Raw genomic sequence first — 16,530 nt, 5'->3', positions numbered from 1 at the left:
GGACGGTGATTGGGGGGCCATGGTGACCAAGTAGACAGAGGAGAGAGAAAGGCGTGAGTCGTGAAGTGCCCGCGATCATCGGGATGAGCACGTGAAGGAGGCTCCCTGTTTCCTGTCGGCTCGTGAAGATTCCTCAGTGGTGAATGCACGTGTTGCTCGTCTATTAACGTGGGTACGGATGTAACAAACCACAATAAGACTTGGGTGAGTACAATTTATATATTTCATTCTTTTTTCTTTTTTTAAAAAGTCTTATAATGGTGAGTTCCTTTGCTTTTTCAATGTTTCAATCAATCGATACGTTCGCCGCGCGCCATAATGACCAGTCAAAGGAATGTTTTGATAGCATCACTTAAGAAAGAATTCCCTACAAATAAAACTCCACTCTAATATTAAACCTTGGCTACAAAGTATGTGTACATTTGGCCAGAACATTAGATATATAACGCCATACGATCATTTCTCTTCCTACAGAGTCCTTTTGTAGACTTTGAGACTGATAATTCACTCACCATTGGTTCACCATTAGGGATACTTACATCGTCACACAATAGAAAGAGCATCAAATGTATGAAAAAATACATTTTGTACATTATGGCCACTTGTATGTGATGCACTCTGATGATAAAAAATATTCATTTACAAAGGTATTGAGTATTTCATACTATTTAGTTTGCAGTTGTAACTAGTGTATTGTACCAAGATTTATGATCATATTTTGGTTACTTAATTAACCAGGTCTCAATATCATGCAATGCAGCACTACACCAGTCATTTGAAAGTGAGTATTACCCTCTTGTATGCACTCATTGGCAAACAAGATTTGGTGCAACCTCTTAATCAAATGGCATCCAGTGCAATGGGAAATATTGCCTTAGCAAAGATAATAATGCTCAGTTTTGAAAAGCATTAAGTAAAAAAAAAAATTGCTTTTGAACAAATGTACTGCATTATGTGGGGGTACTTTCTGCCTTGGCCAAAATATTAGAAACACCCCTCACCATGATGCAATGCAGCTGTACACCACTGCAACCTACAACCACAATGAGCATGAGCACAATGAGCAAAACTGAGCATTATTGTATTCATAATGTCAGAATTCTTCATATTGTTAACATATGCAGTTGTAGCCAATGTTGAGTGCACATAATTCGAATGCACTGTGTGAAGGTTGCACAGACATGGTGCTATTCCTGTTGTTTTGAGAGTGAGTTAATGAAGTGGCATTCAGTGTCTTTCAGTAGAAATGATTTTTAATCCCCAAAATGTACTGCATGGATCAGTGCCCACTGAGTTCTAATGATGGGCACGAGTCCCTTGTTCTGTCATTTTGAAAGAGGAGTCTACACTGACTGACACACACACACACACACACAGTGGCCACTACTTACGCTGCGTGACGAGGTGGAGATTGCATCTGAGCCAGAGTAGATGTTTACGCTTTCACTTAAAAATAACTGCAGCCACAGAGCGACCATATGTCTCAAAGTGTCCTCAACGTTATTGTGAATTCCAGTTTGAGCTCAGCAGCCGCTACACGTCAACACGCGCTTGTATTTCTGCCAGGTTCACAAATTCTGTATTTCCACCATAACATTGTGAGCTTGTAAATTGGCAGACTTTCATTCAAAAAGAACACAGGGGATAGTTGATGGTAAATATGATATACCCTAAAGCTCATCACATAAGCGCAATTGCCTTGGATGTGATCTGCTAGGAAATACGTAGAGTATAATGTCTCACCTTTAAGCACATACCAGGACAGGTGAAATCAACAGGTCTTTCCTCATGGATCAATAAAATTAATTTAGTTTTTACACATACGTATAAAATGTGTACCTCAAGAAGTATGTCCTGTTTGCAAAATGTGCATAGTCAAGTCATGTCAAAATGACTTCCTTCAGTTCAGGCATGTTGTATAAAACATTTTATAGCGGTAAGGACTGGTGTACATTATTATGCATACACTGCAAAATGATGGTGAAATGAGCCTCTGTAATGCCTGAGTGCATAAACATGTATATATCACTTTTATAATCCTCGCTAAAGGCAATAAGCGCACACACATTTTTCTAGATGAGTGGGTGGAAGACGCTCTGAGGTGCTGCTTTCCGATGACCGCTGGATGCAAGCTTTGCCACACCTCGAATGAGGCGAGCATGCAGCAGAACTTATCAGCGACGTGGAGTCCATCAAATACTTTAAAGAGCCTTCCGTGCCGGTATTGAGCAGAGATTTGCGGCAAAATGTCAGCCAGTGGTTAATAGTGCAACGAGGAGAGGAAGGGGGTGGGAGACACAAGGGGAATGCATGATGCTTTCACCTCTCACCATATATATAGATTGTCTGATCACACCAAAATGATTTGAACACATAGAGACCACAGCATTCATTTGTGTGGACATTATACATGATAATACATGGCATGGTGAAGATTGTATTAGCATTACAAATAATTCTAATTCCCTGTCTATGTGTATGAGACTGGGAAGTTTCACTTATAGGATGTTATCTAGATAAGCATAAAAAAAGGAAAGACACTGTTCGGTTCTGACATTGGTTTCTTTAATCTGCAACCGTGCATGGTGTTTTTGTCGATATGAGCAAAATGAAGCTGTAGTCCCCATTGATCTGCCAGCTACTGAGCCTCAAACAATGTCTCTCCCCCCACGGCAATGAAGGATCTGACTCACAGAAACACAGAAAAGGAAAACAATGCAAAATAAATAGACGAAACAAGGACGGGTGCTTTTGTTTTCTGATGGATGTCGCTTTTAATTTCCTCTCTCTTCTCAAAGGTTCTGGATGCTATACACTGCCTGCTGTAGTCACTGCAATTGCTCCAGCAATCAAGACCAAGAATCTGGAATCTGACTACGCACACCGACCACTGACTTCAGTTTTGTCTCTCTGGAGTCTATCATATAGGGGTCATCTGTCCAAAGGCTCCTTTCAAGTGGACACTCATCAGATGGCCTTGTGTCCCAAAGACATTATAGCACCTTCAACCAGGATTTGAACCCAGGTTTACTGGATTGAAACGCCTATACACTGACCACAAGCCAGGCTCATTGGACTCTAGCACACAAGGATCACCTGTCCTACGAGTCCTTCCAACAGGCCTTATGTTCAACCACTCTTCTTCTGACACCAATTATCACAGAACCTTTAACCCAGATTTGAACCCAGGTTTAATGGGTTGAAATAGCTGGAAACTAACCATGAGTCAGATTATTTGTGACCTTATCGCACAGTATTCTTGTGCCCTACGGGTCCTTCAGAGTGGGCATCTGCCTGTCTTTCATCTGACACCAATTATCACAGAACTCTGAGAAGCATCACCTCCAACACAGATGATTTGAATCCAGGAGTATTGGGTTGAAAAGCCAAGCACTTTGAGAGTCAGCTGTCGTCACTTACAGGTGTCCCATTCCATCATCCTCATGCCTCACCCATCTCCAGGATCTCTTGCACCAGTTCCTAGGGAGCATCCTACTTTTGACATTTGTTTCAGGATTATTTGGAGTACCTTCCAATTCCATGTGACCCAATGTTAATCGGGTTTAAAAGCATGTACAGTGAGCACGACAACCAAAGAATCAGGCTCTTTGACATGGTAATCAGATTGGACACATGGCACGCATGCACGGTAGTAACAGCATGCTCGGTCACACAAACTCCCTTGTCCAGTATCAGGTCCATGTTGCTCACAGGTGTCAGCTATCCCAAGCATCCATCCAACTGGGTCATCCCACGTTTGACACCATTCATCACCGAAATCCAAAACTCCAATTTTTAGAGTCAATCAAAAATGTGTTTATATGTTTATTGACGAGAAGTGTGATGTATTTATAGATTGCAGGGGAAAAAAGCAGAAAAGCGGCCACTTTTCAGATTGGAAAAATGTAAAATATACATTTACAAGGTATTAACACCATTCATCATATTTCCTTGCTGTGTTCCTACAGTTGTTTTTGATACATTGCCAACCTAAAGGTTAATTTAGTAGAGGCACCATCTTTTAAATGATGCTATGAAAGACTGATTAACAATCCGCTTCTACCTGTGGTGGAACCCAGAAAAAGGTGTGCACTTTGGTCTGACACAGCACAGAACAGAGTCCAGCATCGCTGTGGTACTGGCACAGTGAATTGCTCTGCTTCACAATATGACGTTAGCTCCTCTGACTCAAAACTGCTCCAACTGCAGCCAGGTATTGGAACCAGAACTCAGTATTTTCAAGGCTGTTGTTCTGGGCTTGGTGCTTGGCGTATTCATCGTGTTTGGAGTAGTCGGAAACATTCTTGTTATCCTCTCAGTAGTTTGCCACAGACACCTGCGGACAGTGACTCATTATTTCATTGTTAATCTAGCAGTGGCAGACCTGCTACTCAGCTCCACAGTGCTACCCTTCTCCGCCATATTCGAGATCCTGGATCGGTGGGTGTTTGGAAGGGCTTTTTGCAATGTTTGGGCAGCTGTAGATGTGCTCTGTTGCACCGCCTCCATCATGAGTCTGTGTGTGATCTCTGTGGATCGCTACATTGGGGTCAGTTATCCTCTGCGTTATCCAGCTATAATGACAAAGCGCAGGGCCCTACTGGCTGTCATGCTGCTGTGGGTGCTGTCTGTCACTATATCCATCGGACCTCTCTTTGGCTGGAAAGAGCCGGCGCCGGAGGATGATTCTATTTGCAAGATCACAGAGGAGCCGGGCTATGCCATCTTCTCAGCTGTGGGCTCCTTCTACCTCCCCCTGGCCATCATCCTGTCAATGTACTGTAGGGTGTACGTGGTGGCCCGCAGAGAGAGCCAGGGCCTTAGGGAAGGCCGCAAAACCGAGAAGTCGGATTCAGAGTTTGTAATACTGAGGATCCATAGAGGCAACACAACTGTAAGCGAGGATGAGGCTCTTCGTAACCGCACACATTTTGCTCTTCGATTGCTCAAGTTCTCTCGGGAGAAGAAGGCCGCCAAGACCTTGGGCATAGTCGTGGGCTGCTTCGTACTGTGCTGGATGCCTTTCTTCCTGGTCCTTCCTATCGGTGAGTGCCAGCTTCTCTGACTTTTTGTCTGTTTCTTAAGGTGTATTCACTTATATCAGGGGTCTCAAACTCAATTTACTTGAGGGCCACTGGAGCTCGGGTCTGGGTGAGACTGGGCCGCATCAGGTTTTCCAAAAAAAACAACAAAAAACGCATTTATTAAAAACAAAAAAATTTAAAAAACTTCGCTTTGGTTCCAATTTTCTACAAGAAAAGCTCTGATAAAACATTCCACTGTTCTCAAATATCTCACTTTTTATTTTTCTACACAAAATAAGATGAAACATAAATAAAAAAATAAAGAATAAAGAAAATCAATCAATATAATAATAATAATAATAAAACGGCAAATAATAAAAACTTAAGAAACCACATATAGTTGGTGGCTAGACAAATTATTTTTTTCAGATTAAAAGCATGATTAGAGCCCTGTAGACATGACATTTATACTCTTTTTATTTACAACATATTGCGCAACTGCAGGGTCTTGAGACACATGCTAACTCGCAAACTAGAGAGCTAACGACCTAAACGGTAGCCTTCAAGTTACTTCCTTTAAACTTAAATAGCCAAAAACTTACCACTTCCACACGGATAGGGAGGATAACTATTAACAGTTATTTAACCTTTAACATGAACATTAATCAAACGTAATAATTTTTTCTGGGTACATGATACCATACAGCATCCATATCAAACTTGCGCGGGCCGCACTAACATTAAACTTTCATATCAAGGCGGGGGCCTCAAATTAGTGTCCTGCGGGGCACATTTGGCCCGCGGGCCGCGTGTTTGAGACCCCTGGTTTATATACTTCAGCTAAATTTTTTTGTGTTGTATATTTATCTGCTGTATCCACCAACTTGATGTACAATTAAGTACACCTGCATATAATACCTGCAATAACATTGAAGTGAGTTGAGGGCCAAACAAGCCACCATGTTAGTATTGCCATTGCCAACTTCCCAACACAGCAGCTGTAGCAGGTGGGTTCCTGCTCCCGTACAGTTTGGCTTGTATATTTTCAAGGGAACATGCAACGATCAATTGTTGAACTCCCCTTGTTATGTGTTGCTCTATTTCACAAGTTGTAGTTAGTAGTATGTTCATGCAATTTGCATGTTATTGACATATATTGACATTCAGGTTGTGTTCTGAATACACAATGAGGAAGAAAAACATGTTGCAGATGTTTTGCCAGTGCAAACACAAAGGCCTTCTGCTGGCCTTTATGGAGCGCCTTCGTCCATTCACAGGAAATCTTTGGGATTAGCATCGGAATCTGATGTTTCCTGGAGAACAAGTTTGTGTGAGATTAAGCTTGTTACAATTTCACAAGAAGATTGGGATCAACTTTTGTTATTGTTATTCTTGCAATATAAAGACTAATACAGCACATTAAAACAAATTAAATTGTAATCTTCTGATTTGAGAAAGGCATTGTTTTGGAAAATCTTGACATCAACTTGATATAAACTTTGCTACTTCATATCATATTCAAGATAGCTAGCCAAGCATATTGGAACTTCCCACATGGAAATTGCAACTTGAAAAAAACATCCTGCATAAATGAATAAATTCAACCCTCTGTCCATTATTACTTGGTATTGACCACACATAAGTTTTTTTCTCATGTAGTGAATGAATAGGCCCAGCATACACCCTAGTGAGGATAAGCGGCATAGAAAAAGGAGGGATGGTTATGCGAATGACCACCCATGTTAATCAAAGCATTCATTCATTCATTTTCTACAGCTTTTTCCTCACAAGGGTCGCGGGGGGTGCCGTAGCCTATCCCAGCCGACTTTGGGCGAGAGGCGGGGTACACCCTGGACTGGTTGCCAGCCAATCACAGGGCACATATAGACAAACAACCATTCACACTCACATTCATACCTATGGACAATTTGGAGTCGCCAATTAACCTAGCATGTTTTTGGAATCTGGGAGGAAACCGGAGTACCTGGAGAAAACCCACGCATGCACGGGGAGAACATGCAAACTCCACATGGCCGAGGGTGGAATTGAACCCTGGTCTCCTAACTGTGAGGTCTGCGCGCTCACCACTCGACCGCCGTGCTGCCCTTAATCAAAGCAGTTTCATTCAAAACAACTAGGTTCATACTAGGGTTGGCCAATATTTTTTACATACAGGTGTAGATTGATGACTGCATGTCGCACCGGATGTTGTCGTCATGAGGAGAAGTAACATCTGTGTGGGGAAGTATTTAAGTATTTACTCGGCAGACGGCTCAATCATGGCACCAGCTCATTCTAGACCTGAACAATCCCTGCCCGACCTAAACAAGTTGCAATGGCGATAAACTCTGGTGAATGGAAGCTAGCAGGGGTTAATTTTGTGGTCGCGTGTGCGCGTCTCGGGCTCGATGAGTATATTTTCACTACATTGTGTTTTCCAGCTGTAATGTAATGAACGTTTTACAATATCTGATGATGACGTGTAGGCTCTGAGAAGCGCGTTTATCTTTTAACACAAGCTCGTCTTACCAGTAAATACACATTTTCCACACACACGGAACACACTTCTGTGACAAAATAAGAGCATCAGTTGGAATTGCATGGGTGACTACATCTGCCTTAATTACAAATGCAGGAATTACAGTTTGTCAAAGATTTTGAGCAGAGGCTGACATCCCGTTAGAAAAGTTAGCTAGTGTGTTTTATATCGTTTATATCGTCATATTGTGATACATCCCAAAAATATCACCCAACCCCAGTATATACAGTACACTTCAATTACATCCCTGGCAGATTTAATAGTTGAATGATGTCAAATAAAACCCATTCAGCATCTTCAGTAGCATCTTTTGGTTTATAAATGTTTTGAATTGGCCAGGTAAACACATCATAAATAGGCTTTACAAATTTTTGAGATAGCTTACAGCCTGCAGTGTTCACCTGCCTGTAAACATCAGCCTCTCACACACAGTGAATAAAGTGTCAATCCGCCGTCCTCTGACCCTTGGGTCTGTATCTCATTTAATCACAATGCCATCTAAGGAATAGACAGACACGGCCGTCACACCGTTGTCAGACGTTATGATGTTCTCTTCAAATACACCCTACCGGATGAAGACAAGACTGATGGAAAATGACACAGACCACCAACCATGCATGACACTTTCAGTGGTGTGACCGAATGAAAAGAAAGATTTGCAAATTACTTAATAAAGGAACAGGATGATTGATGTAAACTATTAAGGGCGGCCAAACGTTCTGACAAAGGCTATGAATCATGTGCAGAGCAATTATGAGACATTTTAGGCTTATTGGACCTCACTTCTCACCACAGTTATTCATGAATATATTTAGAAAAGCTCCATCCTTGGGTGCAATTTTGAAGATGCTTGAAGGTGCCCGTATTTCTGTTATCCACAAGCATAAACAACATGGCAATGTCCAGCCAGCATACTGCTCAGGATGGGGACAGGTTCTGTACTTTAGAGATGAACATACATAAACCGACAAGGTTTAAAAGGCCACTTTACCAAAAAAGAAGCCATTAATCCAAAAGCAACATATACAGTACAAGACAAATTAGACAGTTTGCAAACATACACAAGGACAAAGACCCGAATATCCCGCGGTCTGATGAAACTAAAGTGAAACCATAATCACCATTGTTGCAATTGGATGAAAAATGAGCCCTATTGTAAACCTGGGAAAACCATCCTAACTGTGAAGTATGGGGCTGTTTGGCTGCAGGAGGACCTGTGCACTTGATAAAATGGATTGCATCCTGAAGAAAGAACATAATGTTGAAATATTGAATCAACATCATCAGTCAGGAAGTTGAAGCTTGGCCGTATATGGGTCTTCCAAATGGATGAATGAATGACAAGGTGTGTGTGAGCAAGGCGGTTCTGTCGGTATCCAACCTAGTGCTCATGGTGGCTAATCCAGTGCAGTCCTTTCTGGCTTGTTCTGACGCACCGGCTAAGGTGAGGCTTATGTGCTATCTGCTATCTTAAAATAGTAGTATAGGGGCTCATTTCATGGCTAAATAAGCAGCGATCGCTGCTCGCTGGTCTTTTATTTAGCAGTGTGCATAGAGCTGTCAGTGCCACTGAGTGACTTAGTTAAAAAAACATGCGTGTGTGTTATATCATCATTATTACAACACAATATTAGTGAATGTTATTATTGTGTTATTGTTGTGAATATGTCACTTTATTGGCATTGCTGTGAGTTCATGGCTGCATATGTTTGAATCTGGTTCTTGGAGCGTGTTTTGGTCTTGACATCACAGCCAAGATGGCATCGGTTTACAAATCACCACTTCCTTTCACTCCTATTTTATAGTTGTTTATCTGTGACAGCAGGATAAACAACTGCAGGATACATTTTTGTTAAAAAAATTTCAAATTTTTGGTGTCATGAGCACTTTAAATACAATGCTACCATTTACTAAGGAACTGTATTTAAATTTTAAAGAAATTAATGAAATACTGAGGAAGAAATAGTAGGTGTCTTTTTACATAGTGTATGCAAAATTATAGTTTCAACTGTATCTGTCTATATAATGCAGTGCTTCTCAATTATTTTCTGTCATGCCTCTGCCCAAGGGACAGAATTTGAAATACAAGAGAAACTGATAATATCTATTCATTTATCTGTACTGTGCAGACTGAACTTGAAACTGAAACCAGGGAAATGCAACAAAATGGAGCCATACAAGTGTATTCAAGAGTCAAATTGCATGTTGAGTATTTCTACATGTTGGCAGGGCTACACTAAAATGAAATCCTCTTGAATCCCCCCTGACAGTTTCCTGTGTTTCACCCCAGGGGAAAGCTTTTGGAAGCTTTTCTTTCTGAGATGTCCTGCTGTTGTACTCCCAACATACAGTGTAAAGAATCTATTACCTTCGGGGACAACATTTTATTTTCAATTACTGTCAATGACAGCCATAATAGGACAGTATTATCTATATTAGTGGAAATCATGGATACAGCTTTTGAATTGGATTGTTCTGCTGTGCCGAATGGTTCGATGAGAATAATCATGTGTCCTGTTGGGCTTTGCTCATCTCTCAAGGATAGTAAGAAAACATAGCAAGCCGTCTATTCATAATTTCAAGAGCAACTTGTGTCCAGACAACTGTGATGCTCTTCTCAAAGGTCCTTTTCACACCGGAATGTAAGGTGCCAATACCATCATTGTGGTGCACTGCCACTTTACAGCACAATGCACACAAGTGAACCACTTAAAATAGTATATGTTGTTTTGTCCAACTTGTCAATTTGTGTTGAAATTGAACATGGCAACAATTGGCTTTAGATTCATTATCACAAAAGCGAAATAAAAATGAAACTTTGGTGCAGTAACTACCCAGAAAGGTGCTCATTTTTGGCCCTTTGTTTTGAGTTGTGGACTACTATACTGTAGAGCAGCTACACATGATAACTCGCACAGAAAGCTTTCTAGATCTTCCAGATCCTGCACCTCTTTCTGCAGCGTTTTCTATAGATTTCCTGCCCCTCACCCAAATCCTCTGTTTAATGCATTCCACCCACAGCCCGCCTCCAGTTACACACATTCTGCTGTGATTGGTCACACTACCAAGCGCTGCAGAGGACTTCCGGATATGAAGGTCCGCGTTTACTGAGTGCAGGCAATCTGTAGGCCATATATAGCCCATATAAGGAAGTTCGGTGATAGAAAAAACGAGAGCATGCAGAGCCGTCTAACACCTCTTTCAGGGCTCATTTGCAAATACGCAAACCTCTTTATCTGACACTTTGGCATCGTTTAACACGAGAACAAACAAGAAGTCAGGATATCAAAGTGAGGAACGTACTGAAAATAAGCAGTTGAACCCTGTCACAGGACACAGGTGGGAGACAAGTCGCTGATTGTCTGACGCATGAGGAAACAATAGGTCAGGCCCAATGAGACACAGGTGTGACGAATCACATGACAGGATGGAAGAAAAGGCACCTAAAATGGAAAACACACTGTCTTTACACAAGTTAGAAACTAATCCATGAATGAGCCAAGTGTGAGGCTGAAAGACAGAAAATAGGTATTCAACTGTCAACAACACAGCATGTTATCTTCTTCCAGCGAGCTACTGAGAAAATGTAGGGGGAGGAAACAAAAGCAGATAGTCAAAGGCCTGTACTCAACAAATGTAAATCTTCTTCTGTATTATGGAGTGTTTGGACGAGTTAAAAAAGATTAAAACGAAAGCAGTGCTGAGTACTCATGCAAGGACTCATTCATTCAATTATTCATTCATTTTCTACCGCTTATCCTCACAAGGGTCGCAAGGGTGCTGGAGCCTATCCCAGCTGTCTTCGGGCGAGAGGCGGGGTACACCCTGGAAAAAAAATAAAATATGAGAAAACAGCAATCGATTTGAAAGACTCTTCTGTGGGCCAATGGGGATGCTTGTTACGAGTATGGTGCATTAAAGTATTAAGTCTCAGAAAATACATCTATACTCTAAACATCTGAATTCAACTTCAGTTACGAGGTGTCTTTGAACGCAACCCATCGTTAGTATGATTTCAGTTTGAGGTTAATTTGGAGATGTTAATATATACATAAAAACATATATACGTATATACTGTATATATATATACACTGTATATATATATATATATATACAGTACATACATGTAAAATGGGGCAAATGGTGATTAATCTTGATTAATTAATTTTGTACCACTTATCCTCACCAAGGTCGCGGGGGTGCTGGAGCCTATCCCAGCTGTCTTCGGGCAAGAAGCCGGGTACACCCTGGACTGGTCGCCAGCCAATCACAGGGCACATATAGACAAACAACCATTCACACTCACATTCATACCTATGGACAATTTGGAGTCGCCAATTAACCTAGCATGTTCAGAAAACCCACACATGCACGGGCACAACATGCAAAGTCCACACAGAGATGGGTGAGGGTGGAATTGAACTCGGTTCTCCTAGCTGTGAGGCCTGCGCGCTAACCACTCGGTATAGTTTTGCAAATTAATATTTAATATTTCATTTTATTCCAATAAGTGAGCAAATGTAGCGAAGGCCTTTTCCCTCGACTGAAAATCTGTATTGCTTATAGAGAATTTTTCAGGGAATGCGAGCGGACCATCGTAGTGCCCGAATTATTCTTGCACCAAGGTGCACCTGGTTCTCAATAAATGATGACACCATTTCCGAATAAGTTACACAGTCAAACTGCAATTCTTGTTAGTATTAGGTATGATGCTGTAACAATGGATCAATTCCATCAAGAATAGCTTCCTGTTATTTGTTAAATGTAATGGGAGTCCACAGTAAAATATGTACTACAATGTCTATGCATATGTAGAGTGCAATGAAATGACTTTCTGCTGAAGGTAGTGGGGGTTTATTGCACATACAGACTTTGATGAATGTTTATTACACTTCAGTCAGTATATGGGTGTGGAGGCTGTGTACTTTATTGCACCACAGTCGGAAAAGCCAGTTGATGTTAGGGAGCAGGAAGTATAAAAATGTGCCTTTAATGAGTCCCTCACATGATTCATCAACTTTGCTTAAATATGTTATACTGTATATTGTTTGTAATTATGTTCCACATTGTTAGATTTTTTTTAAAGATGTAATCATGGTAACACCTCTCAGCTAAAGCAGAGCTAAAGCACTTTGTTTAGATGGTCGACTTGGTTTGGGGGGGGCTGGGAGTGGGATACAAAACAAACAAAACAATCAAACATAGCCAACTAATACAAAAAAAGCAAAGCCAACCAACACAAAAGAAGTTTTAAATGAGACACCAAGCAGCCAATTAGACCAAGCAAAAGTGCGTAGGTGCTGTGCAACACTACTGTTGTTCCTGCATACACATCTAGCAGTCACTAAGCCATATCTCGGAGCAGCATTAAATGCCTCAAAGACTACGACAAACGCATCGAAGGTAACTCACTAAAAAAAAAAGTAGCAGCGTGAGCATCGAACACGTGGCACAGTGAGCATAACAGGTCATAGGGAAAAAAAACACACAGGCAAAACAAAGCATAACAAAACGGTAGTGGCACGCTTCGCCACACTCCTCCACAGCTCAACCAGGGCAGAAGCTGACATGCCACGCCAGTAAGGGAGCAAACCGACCCTTTCACAGAACAGGATAATTACCACAGCTGTCCACCGTGGTTGCTAGTGGTGTGTTTATGGGAGCGTTGGCCATAGGACTTTCGCCCTTTAAAGTGTCACACTGAAAATAAGTAACCCAAATTCACATCCATTACAATAGGAAATCTGTACATTTATCATAAAGGTACAGTAAATCTTTTTTTTAACATTCTCCTTCAACCCGAACATATTGTTCCAGAGTCAAAGATCAAGTGTGACTGACTGGTTGCACACATTTTGACATCCTTATGACTCTTTTCACTCCAAAAAGGCAACTATCCAGTACAGACAATAATGGAACTGCTGTTTTCTTTTTTGGCCCAGCTGGGGATGATAAAATGATGGGGCTATACTGTGAGACAAAGTTATTTGCTCCCAAGCTGTACCCCCCGCACCCCCCTTCTTTCCATCTTTTTCTGTATCCCAATCTCATTTTTCACAAGCCACCATTTGACATGTTCAGCAGGCCGTCCAATAAAGCTTTTCACAAGGAAGCTTCTCCCCCAAGACCTCCATAGCTGAGGACGGATGGACAGACCAGCCTGATACAGGGCTCTTTCTCATGGCCAATTCTCATGGATGTTTCCCAACTGAAACTGGATATAATCGTTAAAAGAGACTTTGACATTGTTTACCTTATGTTTGCATTTAAAAATGAATAAAATGTTTCAGAAAATTTGGGAAATTTCCACCACTCTTCCCACTCATGCACTAAAATACTGTTTAGTCATTTGATGGGCCCATGAACAACACATTGTAGGAAAAAAAATATAAAATATGAGAAAACAGCAATCCATTTGAAAGACTCTTCTGTGGGCCAATGGGGATGCTTGTTTTCATTGGTTGTTGGGCGACACTCAACTTCCTGTGCAGACTTGTCTTTTTGGTTAGCTGGAACTTGACGGAACTTGTTTCATGTGTTTTGTAAATGTGCCTTAAAGTATTAAGTCTTAGAAAATACATCTACACTCTAAACATCTGAATTCAACTTCAGTAACGAGGTGTCTTTGAACGCAGCCCATCATGGCTCATAATAACAAGTGATTAAAATATCCTTCTGCTATTAAAATGACATTTTCAGACTTGTTATTTTTTAGTATGATTTCAGTTTGAGGTTCATTTGGAGATGTTAATATATATGTATATACTATATACACAGTACATGTAAAATGGGACAAATGGTGATTAATCTTGATTAATTAATTTCAAAACTGTGATTAATTAGATTTAAACGATTTTAGTAATTCATTCATTTTCTACCGCTAATCCTCACGAGGGTCGCGGGGGTGCTGGAGCCTATCCCCGCTGTCGAGAGGCGGGGTACACCCTGGACTGGTCGCCAGCCAATCACAGGGCACATATAGACAAACAACCATTCACACTCACATTCATACCTATGGACAATTTGGAGTCGCCAATTAACCTAGCATGTTTTTGGAATGTGGGAGGGAACCGGAAAACCCATGCACGATTTTATCACTTATAAAATTGCCTTGACCCTAATATAAAACTTACATTTCAAATGGTCTAATAATAGTAATATTTCAAGGTATCCATAAGACATTATTAGAAAAGAAAAATCTCTGTAAAATGTTTGCTGATGCTGTAACTGTGTTCCTCCAGGATCCATCTTCCCTGCATACAGACCACCAGACACAGTCTTCAAGATCACCTTCTGGTTGGGCTACTTCAACAGCTGCATCAACCCCATCATCTACCCATGCTCCAACCAGGAGTTTAAGAAGGCTTTCCAGAGTTTAATGGGAGTTAAATGTCTTAGAGTCGCCCCCAGACCGCATCGTCATCATCATCATCATCTGGGTGCAGGCCAGAGTCAAATACAAGGCCACAACCAGCCCCTGACTCTGAACCTTGTCGATGGGGGGGCATCCTGTCGGCTAAGTCCCTCCTCCCCCCTTGCCCTGTCCAGAACCCCGTCCTCCCGGGACAGTAGGGATTGGAGAGTTTTCTCAGATGGTTCCACCGGTGGAAACGGAGCAGCAGAGACGAGCAGAAAAGTGGTCAAACTGTGCAGTAAAAGTGTCCGACGGACTTGCTGCTGCATCCGCAGTGGACGGAGTCCCCCACAGGAGGCAAACTGTGCCCAGACCCCTCCAGTCCTTCCAACTATTAAAATCCATCAACTGTCCTTGTCAGAGAAAGGGGAGTCTGTCTAAGCTCTGTAGTCCATCAGTCAGCAGTTTAAAAGTGAAAACATAACAGTCGATATACGTGATCCCTTGGAGACTTGATGCTTGATGGTCCGGCTTGGAGGATGTGTCAGCAAAAGTTACTGAGGTCAAGAAGGCATCATGTTTAGATACAGTATTGGGGCCATTCCACAGAATCAGTACCATTTGCTTGTTGTAACGTTCTCATAATAAACTTTTTTCCACTCAAAAAGTCTATTGGTCCATCTCAGGCAACTTTATTTAATTGTTGTTTAAATTTCCTAAGCTGAAGAAAACTCATATTCTTATGACTTACTGTCATAAAACTCTTACTGCTGAGGTACAATTTGATTAAATCCCAGATCATACAGCTCCGATTTAAATGACTTGATGTCTTTGAATGCAACTCTTCATGGCTCTTAATAACATGGTTAAAGTGTGATGCAAATGCTGTGGTACTATTCAAGAGACCATAGTATTAAGCTTGTTTTATGGTCCGTGCGGACAAATGACATCATTTTCACACCCCCCTGCAGCAGCTGCTTGCATGTGGAAAATTTCCACCCCGTGCACCTCCACAATTTTCTAACGATGCGGATGGAGACGCAGAAAAAAATGTTCAGTTCATTTGGAAGTTTCCAAACATCCAAATATGTAATTGTGCCCTGACATTTATCTTTGTGTTTATTTATCGTTTTGTTCACAAAGGACAGTAAAAATGGACATATTTCATACATGGCTGCAAATTGTGATTACTCATGTTTAATTCATTTAAAAACTGATTAATTTGATCCAAATTTTTAATTGGGTCGTCAAATGATTACAAATTAAACAGCATGGGGAAAGAGAGAGGTGTGGCTTAATATGATTACGGAAAACATTTTAATGTAATTTATTCAATAATTAGTTACCGCCATTAAGGAACATTTGTCAGCCCAAGCATTTGTACATTTTATTTCCTCCTGCGGACCCACAGATGTAGTGTATGGGTCCTATTATGCTCTACTATTTAATTGCACGATGAATAATGCAGGTCAGTGTTGCTTGCATACTTATATGTCCCGTGACAGTAAATTTGGATTTACCCAGCAAGAGACTCACGGGGACGTGTGGTCTCCATCCGCTTGGTATGAAAAACTAAAAATATAACCCATCCAAACGTGAAATCTACATCTCCG

At 41.2% G+C, this 16,530-nt stretch overlaps 1 protein-coding gene across 1 annotated transcript; it reads left to right on the top strand.

The window, feature by feature from the left end:
* adra1aa (adrenoceptor alpha 1Aa) lies at positions 1–16,012 on the top strand. Its single transcript, XM_058071802.2, has 3 exons — positions 1–204; positions 2,799–5,045; positions 14,805–16,012. The coding sequence occupies exons 2-3, from the start codon at positions 4,169–4,171 to the stop codon at positions 15,356–15,358; spliced, it is 1,431 nt and encodes a 476-aa protein (XP_057927785.2). The 5' UTR covers positions 1–204; positions 2,799–4,168; the 3' UTR covers positions 15,359–16,012.
* Positions 16,013–16,530: the final 518 nt, after the last annotated feature.

This window comes from Doryrhamphus excisus, linkage group LG3 (genome assembly GCF_037039965.1).
Source record: "Doryrhamphus excisus strain RoL-2023G ecotype Guam linkage group LG3, RoL_Dexc_Guam_v1.1, whole genome shotgun sequence".
NCBI lineage: Eukaryota > Metazoa > Chordata > Actinopteri > Syngnathiformes > Syngnathidae > Doryrhamphus > Doryrhamphus excisus.
This window is presented reverse-complemented; position numbering and strand designations above follow the sequence as displayed.